Source organism: Cynara cardunculus, unplaced genomic scaffold (genome assembly GCF_001531365.2).
Source record: "Cynara cardunculus var. scolymus isolate 2C unplaced genomic scaffold, CcrdV1 Un_Scaffold_638, whole genome shotgun sequence".
Taxonomy (NCBI): domain Eukaryota; kingdom Viridiplantae; phylum Streptophyta; class Magnoliopsida; order Asterales; family Asteraceae; genus Cynara; species Cynara cardunculus.
The window spans coordinates 131,260-140,102 of record NW_020200598.1 but is presented as its reverse complement, the minus strand read 5'-3'; the positions used below and the strand labels follow the sequence as shown (position 1 = coordinate 140,102).

General features: G+C 34.5%; 1 protein-coding gene and 1 long non-coding RNA gene across 2 annotated transcripts in view; one reads left to right on the top strand and one right to left on the bottom strand.

Moving 5' to 3' along the window:
• The first annotated feature begins 633 nt into the window (after positions 1-633).
• LOC112501857 (methionine S-methyltransferase) overlaps positions 634-8,843 on the top strand; it is a 14,207-nt gene continuing 5,997 nt past the window's right edge. The window contains exons 1-7 of the mRNA XM_025105589.1: positions 634-914; positions 2,386-2,579; positions 2,823-3,029; positions 3,179-3,274; positions 5,356-5,733; positions 5,822-6,058; positions 6,767-6,901. Coding sequence (XP_024961357.1) covers positions 668-914; positions 2,386-2,579; positions 2,823-3,029; positions 3,179-3,274; positions 5,356-5,733; positions 5,822-6,058; positions 6,767-6,901 — 1,494 coding nt within the window. The 5' untranslated portion in view covers positions 634-667. The remainder of the gene's footprint in view (positions 915-2,385; positions 2,580-2,822; positions 3,030-3,178; positions 3,275-5,355; positions 5,734-5,821; positions 6,059-6,766; positions 6,902-8,843) is intronic.
• LOC112501858 lies at positions 6,527-8,012 on the bottom strand. Its single transcript, XR_003067575.1, has 2 exons — positions 7,923-8,012; positions 6,527-6,865 (listed from the first exon to the last, which is right to left on the bottom strand). It is a non-coding gene; the product is annotated as an uncharacterized LOC112501858 (long non-coding RNA).

The window sequence follows — 8,843 nt, the reverse complement described above, 5'->3', positions numbered from 1 at the left end:
ATTTAATTAAAATGTATTTTTTTAATATGTCATTTAAGAATTAGTTAAACACTATTATAATGTGAGGTAAGTTTGAGATAATTCTTAAAGCTAATATGGAATTATTATTATTTTTGTTAAAAGTTATATTGTAGTTATTTTTGTTAAAAGTTATATTGTAGTAAGGCGAATAATCGTGTGAAAAAAAATTATAATGAAAAATGTAAGAAGATTTCTGAACACTTGATCTCTTTCAATCTCATGCCCATCGATGATTAATCTTTAGAAGAAAATTGATCATGTATATTTTTGTATACTTTATTAGTGTTGACATTCAATTAAGATTAATCCAAACTTTTATCACCAACCCATTGATTTTATATAAAATTCGAATTAGATCAATGTGCGATTCTATGATTAAACTATACATTTTAGTGGTGGTGGCATAGTGGATTATATACTTTCCAATATTTAAAACAAAAGCGAGGGGCATCAATTGGAAGGGTGTTAGAAGCAATTTCTTAAACTGAAAGGGGTAAGACTGTAAATTAAGGATGTGTCAGTCACCACCACACCTTTTATATTAAAATCCCGCGAACATCCTCCATCGGTATCTCTCACTCTTCAACTGTGGGACAAAAGTCTCTCTCCCGAAACACACGCATTCTCTGCAAACCAATTGCCATCAATGGCTGCAGTGAAGGGATTGTATGGATCGCTAGATGAGTTCTTGAAGCAGTGTTCACAGTCGGGTGACTCTGCCTACAGTGCATTCAGATCACTCTTGGAGCGCCTCGAGAATCCGGAGACCCGAACCGAAGCCAGGGTGTTCTTCGCACATCTCCAGAAAAAGCTCGACAGCGATGGAGCCTCTCAATATTGTCTTGATACTTACCATTTCCAAATCCAAGATATATACCTCGAACGAAATGAAGGTCCTTTATATGTCCATTTATTTATCCATATGTTTATGTATCTTTGTGTGCATTGCTCCAATATATTTTTTACTTAATTGTGAATGTTTTCTGTGTGTATCTGTGTGTTCTTGGTACCATTCTTAATTCGCGTTTTAGTTTTAAATTTTAGTGACGAATCGATGATTGCTTGGATAACAATTCTCTTGTAAATTTGTGTGACTTATTAAAGTAGAATGATCTGATAAATGCAGCCGAAGTAAAAGTAGTATTCACAAGGTCACTAGCAGCAGTTTTATCTCAAACTAGTTGAGATAGACCAAAAGTGAAACCCATCCGGACTTGCAGAGGTTAACACAGACTGACCTTTGGAACATGGTAGAACGATTGATTCAGTTGTCTCATATCTATGGCTTAATTTGTTATTTCTTCTCAGTGAAATCTCTCTTCAATACTTTCCCCATCCTAAACTTCACCTATTGTTATAAATTTGGAACAAGTATTCTTGACTTGCAATTTATAATCTAAAAGGCATATCGATACCATTCACAGGGAGATATTACGATCTATGAGTCTGGCATTTGTTTCCACTGTAAGATCACAAAAGGTGGAGTAGGCTATCAGAATTGTACAAGATTGTTGCACTCTTATATGGATGATCATCCGAAGTTTGAGTCTAATGATCATTCATCCCCCTCCCTAATAAGGGATAAGAAAATGGAGCTATCCTTTCTATTCTCACATTATAATATGCCTAAACATCCTAGTTTTTTTGCAAGCACATTTCGATAAGCTTTAGTCACTGAATCATCTTCTTTGTTGTTGTAATGAGCCCAGTGTATAGAACAAATGAGTAGACTTACATTCTGGCATAAGATCACTTCCACGACAAAACTGGCTACAGTTTGAAGAGGCACGATACACTTTGGTTAGTATTGATAGATGTCCTAGCTTTTTGGGCTTAGTTCCTTTTCGGATTTGTCAGCTATAATAGCTATTATGTTATCCCCAAAATTTCATCTCTTATCTTATACTTGACTCCACACCGTCTATGAATTTATCAATCGTAGTATCAAATTGGTGACCAAATTTTTTTTCTCTTTATCTTGTACTTGGCTCCACAACATCAATGAATTTATCAATTGTATTCCTAAATCCATGATAATCAATGTTTTTCAACCTCTAATTATGGCATTGGGATTAAGAGGTTGGTCACCATCAGAGATCGATCAATTGTAGTCATCACTGTTCTGAGCATATTCTTTTTCTGCTGCATGGATTTTCTTTCAAGTTGAATCCTTGTTTGTTAAATAAATATGCATTCTCAACTTTTAAAATTTTAACTCATACAATTCTTAGTAATCGTACAGTGTTGAAGCAATTTCAAGGAAAGACTAACTGTATTTCATGTTCGCTTTATTAATTAGCTGTGTCATACTGTCATATGCAAACTTGGACTGAAATGTTGCTTTGTTTTTCCTTCCTGACACAGGTTACCAGAAGAGAAAAAAATTAACGATGATGGTGATACCAAGCATCTTTATGCCAGAAGATTGGTCCTTTACTTTCTATGAGGGTTTGAATAGACATCCAGACTCTATCTTTAAGGATAAGATAGTTGCCGAGCTTGGTTGTGGAAACGGGTGGATTTCCATAGCCATTGCTGAGAAGTGGTTGCCATTGAAGGTCATGGTTATTCTTGCTGCTCATCTTTAAGCCCATGTATTTAGATGGTGATTTAGAAGAATCTAAGTGAACTAATGCTCTGATTATGTTACCTATCAAATATCTTATTTACAACACCAACAACTAGTAGGGGTAGGATAAAGTTGGAACCTGGATACAATTTATTACTAGTTTGATATCTTCTTTAATGAAGCATATTTTCTAATCTATGTACTTCATATTTTCCTTTTTCTCATTTTGCAGGTTTATGGCCTTGATATAAATCCAAGAGCAGTAAAAATTTCATGGATAAATTTGTATTTAAATGCTTTCGATGAGAACGGGCAGCCCGTTTATGACCACGAGAAGAAAACTTTGCTCGACAGGGTAGAGTTTTACGAATCTGATCTACTATCTTACTGCAGAGATAACCACATAGAGCTTGAACGGATTGTTGGGTGCATACCACAGGTATTCTAGTCAATCATCTGCTATGTCTTGATGATTGTTTTATGCTGTTCTTGTTACCTCTTGATTTACTGATTCACTGCTTCTGCTAGGAGTGGTGATGCTCACTTTTTCCCATATGGTATTAATTTTCACTCTACTTCATGTTCTAGATTCTAAATCCAAATCCAGATGCAATGTCCAAGCTTATTACAGAAAATGCCAGCGAAGAGTTTCTACATTCACTCAGTAACTATTGTGCACTTCAGGTAAGTGGAAACTCCAAATTCCCTGTTGTTCTTAGGGGATGTTTGCTTTTAGTTAGCTGGCAGGTTAATGGACACAGTTTATCTATGCTTTTTGTTTATGCTCCTCAATTGTTGTCTTTCCAACGTTTACAGGTCTACCCTGGAAACTGATTTCAATTTAGCTAAGCCATATTATGCCAAACACGTTTGATTCAGTTGAATTGAGTTCTAAGGGTTTCCATATAATGAAGTTCACTTGTGAAATTCAGGAGCCCCCTGTTTTAAGTCATCTGTTGTGGATCAATTGATGAATTGAAGCACTGCGGCCTGGTTTTAAACGCGTTCCATGCAATTTTACTCATGATTAATGTATTCTGCCCATCCTAAAATTTAGATGCAATTGACTACTATGGTAAAAAGCAATTTAGGGTAAAAAGGAATATAACATTTATAAGACGAACAAGGATACTCTATGAATTTGTAAATGAAGGGTTAAAACAAACAAACTCTGTAATCTATACTATATTATAAAGCATTTGACAAAAACTCTTAAAAACAATTTTTTATGCATAAAGTACTGTTTATTGATGCATATTACTTAAAATTCAGGATTACAAGTAGAATGTGCATGAGTACATCTTATTAAAGCTCCATGTTTGAATTTGTATAACTAACTGCAGATAAACATAATCAAATACATGATAAACATCATTTTAAATATAAAAAATCTAAAATATAATTAAGATAACCATTGAGTTCTAACAGAATACTTAATTATTATCTTAAAGAAATTATTTTATTAAACCAAAAATAAATTAGTTTGTCTCTAAAATTCAATTAAATCATAATAAAAAATTGAATTAAAAAAATTACACAAAAAAGAGAACTTTTAAATAGTTAATTTGATACTAATATCGCTTATTTTTATCAAAATTTTATAATATCTTCAAATTTATATTTCATTCAAAATAAAAACATTTTCTTTTTCTCAAAACCACATAAAATCGCATTATAACATTGATAGACCCAAAATATAAAACGTAACATTAAAATAAAGATGTTGCGCGAGTACCCTTCTAGTCTTCCTAAAGTCATTTCAATTTGGGATTCAAGTATGACCACTGTTCAGAACTCATTATAGATCTCTAATTTTGAAACAGAGGTAGAATTCTGATTTTAATAGTAATTTGGTAAAGTGTATTAGCACCAAAGGGTATGCCTATTTATAGCCTTCCCCACTATTACTTTAATGTTTCTAACTTGTTTCACATCAAACCCATTTTCTCGGAGATTGAAAAGTCATATTGAGAATAAAATTATCATCAACATTAGAATATTAGCATGCTATTTAATTCTGTATGACTGATTTCTTGTTTTATTTTCTTCTCTTATCTCCAAGAAGAATGTATAAGAAGCTGGGCCCTGGAAGACTGACTCCTCCATACTACTGCTGTCTATTCAATAAAGATTTAACATGTGCTGTTGTTAATCAACAGAACATATTATTTATTCTTAATCCTTTTGGTTTAAAACCAAACATAAATGTTGGAACTAAGAGGCCCACACAGTAGTCCTGCCATCTGATGCTCACCTGTTAATACATGGCAATGTTCTTACTAATCATCAGTTTTAAACATAAACATTACTTTTCTCATTTCTGATCTTCAAGAATTATGACTCGCAACTAAGTACACGCTCAGAGTTCAAGAACCCAATAAAACCTTTTGTCAACTACACTAGCTGAGTCATCCATGACATCTGTTAATAGTAACAAATGCTTAATACAATGTGCCAGCCTCTCTTGGTGCGTTACTACTTCCTCGTCCTTTTTTGGTTTGCATTCATAATTTTGTCATATAGGCAGGTACTATTATGGTTATGATGACTGATGACCTTGTTGCTGAATGCTGATTCCTACACAATGCAGATTGCTACCTGGCCAACAATTCATTACAGACGCCATCACTGCATCCTTTTTTCATGATTGTATAAATATAAATTCTAACATATAACAATGTACTCCCATGCTATCATCTCAATTTTGCCTGATGGAAGGTGTTGTTGCAATGTAATGAACTCCATTTTTGCAATTGGATATGCAGGGATTTGTTGAGGATCAGTTTGGTCTAGGTCTTATTGCTAGGGCAGTTGAAGAAGGAATTGATGTCATCAAGCCTATGGGAATCATGATCTTCAATATGGGAGGCCGTCCAGGGCAAGGTGTTTGTAAGCGCCTATTTGAACGTCGTGGGCTCCGTGTTAACAAGCTGTGGCAGACCAAAATTCTTCAGGCTTCTGACACAGATATTTCAGCCTTGGTAGAAATTGAGAAGAATAATCCACACCGTTTTGAGTTCTTCATGGGACTTGTTGGAGACCAGCCAATTTGCGCTAGGACAGCATGGGCCTTTGGAAAGGCTGGTGGACGGATTTCTCATGCTTTGTCTGTTTACAGCTGTCAGCTTAGACAACCCAATCAGGTCCTTACTATAAAAGCACGAAGTTATTGTTGATAGCTATAGCATAAAGTAATCTGAATAATAAATACTGAACAAACTAAGCTGGCAGGTGAAGAAAATCTTTCAGTTTCTCAAAAACGAATTTCATGATATCAGCAACTCCTTAGATTTATCATTTGGAGATGATTCTGTTGCTGATGAGAAGATCCCATTCCTAGCATATCTTGCTGGTGTTTTGAAAGACAACTCACGCTTTCCATATGAGCCTCCAATTGGAAGCAAAAGGTTCCGTGATCTTATTGCAGGTTTCATGAAAACATACCACCATGTACCGCTTAGTGCTGATGTAAGAAGACTTCTCTTATTAATGTTTCTCTATGCTATTTATCACATCGCTATTATGTAATCTTCCTGGTACATCAAAATATTGGTTCTTCTCTCTGCTAAAGGCTTGTAATATAACTCTAAGCTTCTATTAACTCATATACAACAGAAAAACCTTAAGAACTAGCTGTGGTAGGCTAAAAACTGAAAGCGGTAAGTATTTAAAATAGAGGTGGATCAGTTGGTATTCTGAACATGAGTAGCATCCTTTCACATTCTCCCAACTATGGATGATACCTTCTATATATTTTAACAATTCATTGATCAAATAAGATTATGGAGTAACTGCTATGACGAATGTTTCTTAAACTGAAACAATCAGCTATTATCTGTCGCTGCTGTAGATCTTTAAGAATGCATTACCACAAAGTCATGATGGTTCGAGGATCTTCTGTGGTAGAACACCTTTACCAACTATTTTGGTTCTAGATTCCACATTTCATACTTCAATTATTAGGTAAGAATATGTGAGTTGACAAAAATGTGTTGTCTGAATGAGATGTTCATCAGTCAATATCTTGTAAAATGGATGTCAGTATAAATATGTATGGAGATATGTTCTTCCCTTTGATAAAGTACCAGCCTTCTTATTTGCATAGTATTGATCTTACAGCCTTTTGTAACATGTATGTTGCATTCCTGACTTGCTTATTCTTGACCATTCTGCAAGAATGTTGCTGTTTTCCCTTCGAGGGCTACGGCTATTGAGAATGCTCTCCGGTTGTTCACTCCACGTCTTGCCATTGTTGATGAACATCTTACCCGACACCTACCCAGGCAATGGTTAACATCATTAGAAATTGAGGTATGGTATATTTATGAAGCCATTTCATTTGAAATTTATACCGTAATTATTGGTATCGAATGTCAATGCTTGTACCAAATAAGAGTTTTCTCACTAAAATTTCCGTGTTTACAATTTATGCAAATTTTAGTTTATATTTTACTACTTCCCAAAGTATAACTTTCTTAGATCTCAAAATTATCTGCAGATCTTACAACAATCATTTTAAACTTCCCATCATGATACAATTTGTCAACCTTATAAATCTTTAAATTCTAGATTACGACATGCATCTTTGGAACACTTAGCGGGTGTTTGGTGCGCATAATGATTTTTGAAGGAATGAAATCTGTCAAAGGAATTGAAATTTAGAAGGAACTGGAATGGAATATTATCAAGTTTGACCAAGTGTTCGGTTGGCAGGAATGAAATGTAATCTCTCTAATGAGTTGGAATCTGCCTGTTTGGTTTGCAACATAATTAGAATGAAATGATGAAAAAAAAGACAAAAATATCCTTCCTTTGAAACAGTAAGTCATATAACAAAATATGTCAAAATAGTAATATGAAGCAGTAATATGATGTAGAAACAGTAACAAAATCGAAGCAGAAATCAGAATAGAAGTCGTAAGCAGAAATCAAAGTGTAAACTGTAAGCAGAAATCGTAAGCAGAAACTGGAAGCAGAAATCGGAAGCAGAGATCGAAGTATAAATCGTAAGCAGAAATCGAAGCAACAATCAGAATAGAAATCATAAACAGAAATCGAAGTACAAATTGTAAGCAGAAACCAGAAGCAGAAATTGGAACAAAAATCGGAAGCAGAGATCGAAGTATTAATCGGAAGCAGAAATCAAAACAGAAACTGTAAGCAAAAATGGAAGCAAAAATCATAAGCCGAAATATGAAGTCGTAACATAAATCGAAGCAAAAATTGGTAACAGTAACAAAATCGAAGCAAAAATCGGTAACAGTAACAAAATCGAAGCAGAAAACAGAAATTCGTACATTGGAGATAACAGAAATCGAAGCAGAAATCTTACCTGCAGTCTTTGATCGATGAAGAAGATGAAACAGTCGTTCAAGATGAGAGAAACCAGTGGTTCGATAGATTGGAAACAGTAGATGAGAATGGAAAAGGTGGAATGAAGGTATTTTTGTCATTTATAAAATTTTGGATGGAATGGATTTCAATTCTATCTCTTTTATGAAGGAATGGTGAAATCCTTAAATGAGGGAATGTTTGGAATTCAATTCCATTCCATGGATAACCAAACGATAGAATGGAATTTGGTCAATGGAATTGACCATTCCAATTCCATCAGATTCCGGTGAACCAAAAGCCGCCTTATTTTCTAATAGGAAAAAAGAGTTCGTATACTGAACGATGTAATTCTTATAGGAGCTCCACAAGAAAAGATAAATACGATCATCAAAGCTACCAAATTAACCAATTTCGTTTGATCCCTTTTACAAGACCTTAGTTTCTTAAGATGAGTACTGCAGATCTTTGTACAGAATCAACAAATATTTGAACTTGCAAGCATGCTAAAATTTATAAACCTCAAGTTTTTTTATGAAGGCCAAATACTGGAGCATATCTGGACACACGCATTTTCTTTCAGGAAAAACTGTTGTAGTGAATCTTCTAGTTAAAATAGTTGCTCCTCAAGATTAGATATAATGTATTAATAAAGCTGCAAATTTACCAGTTTTTGCTTCAGTCCTATAGGATAATGTTTCTTTGGTGAGTAGGATTTATAAGCACATGAAAAATTATGAAAACTGGTCAAAGATCTTCCAGCCTAGTGGTAAAGGCTTGGGCATGACATAGTCATGAACCCGTGTTCGAGCCCTGGGAGGGGAATGTTGGCGACATTTAAGTGAGGCCATGTTTAGCCTCCAAATTTGCCGGGGATTAGTCGGGCTTTGGCCCGGACACCCTTACAAAAAAAAAAAAAAAA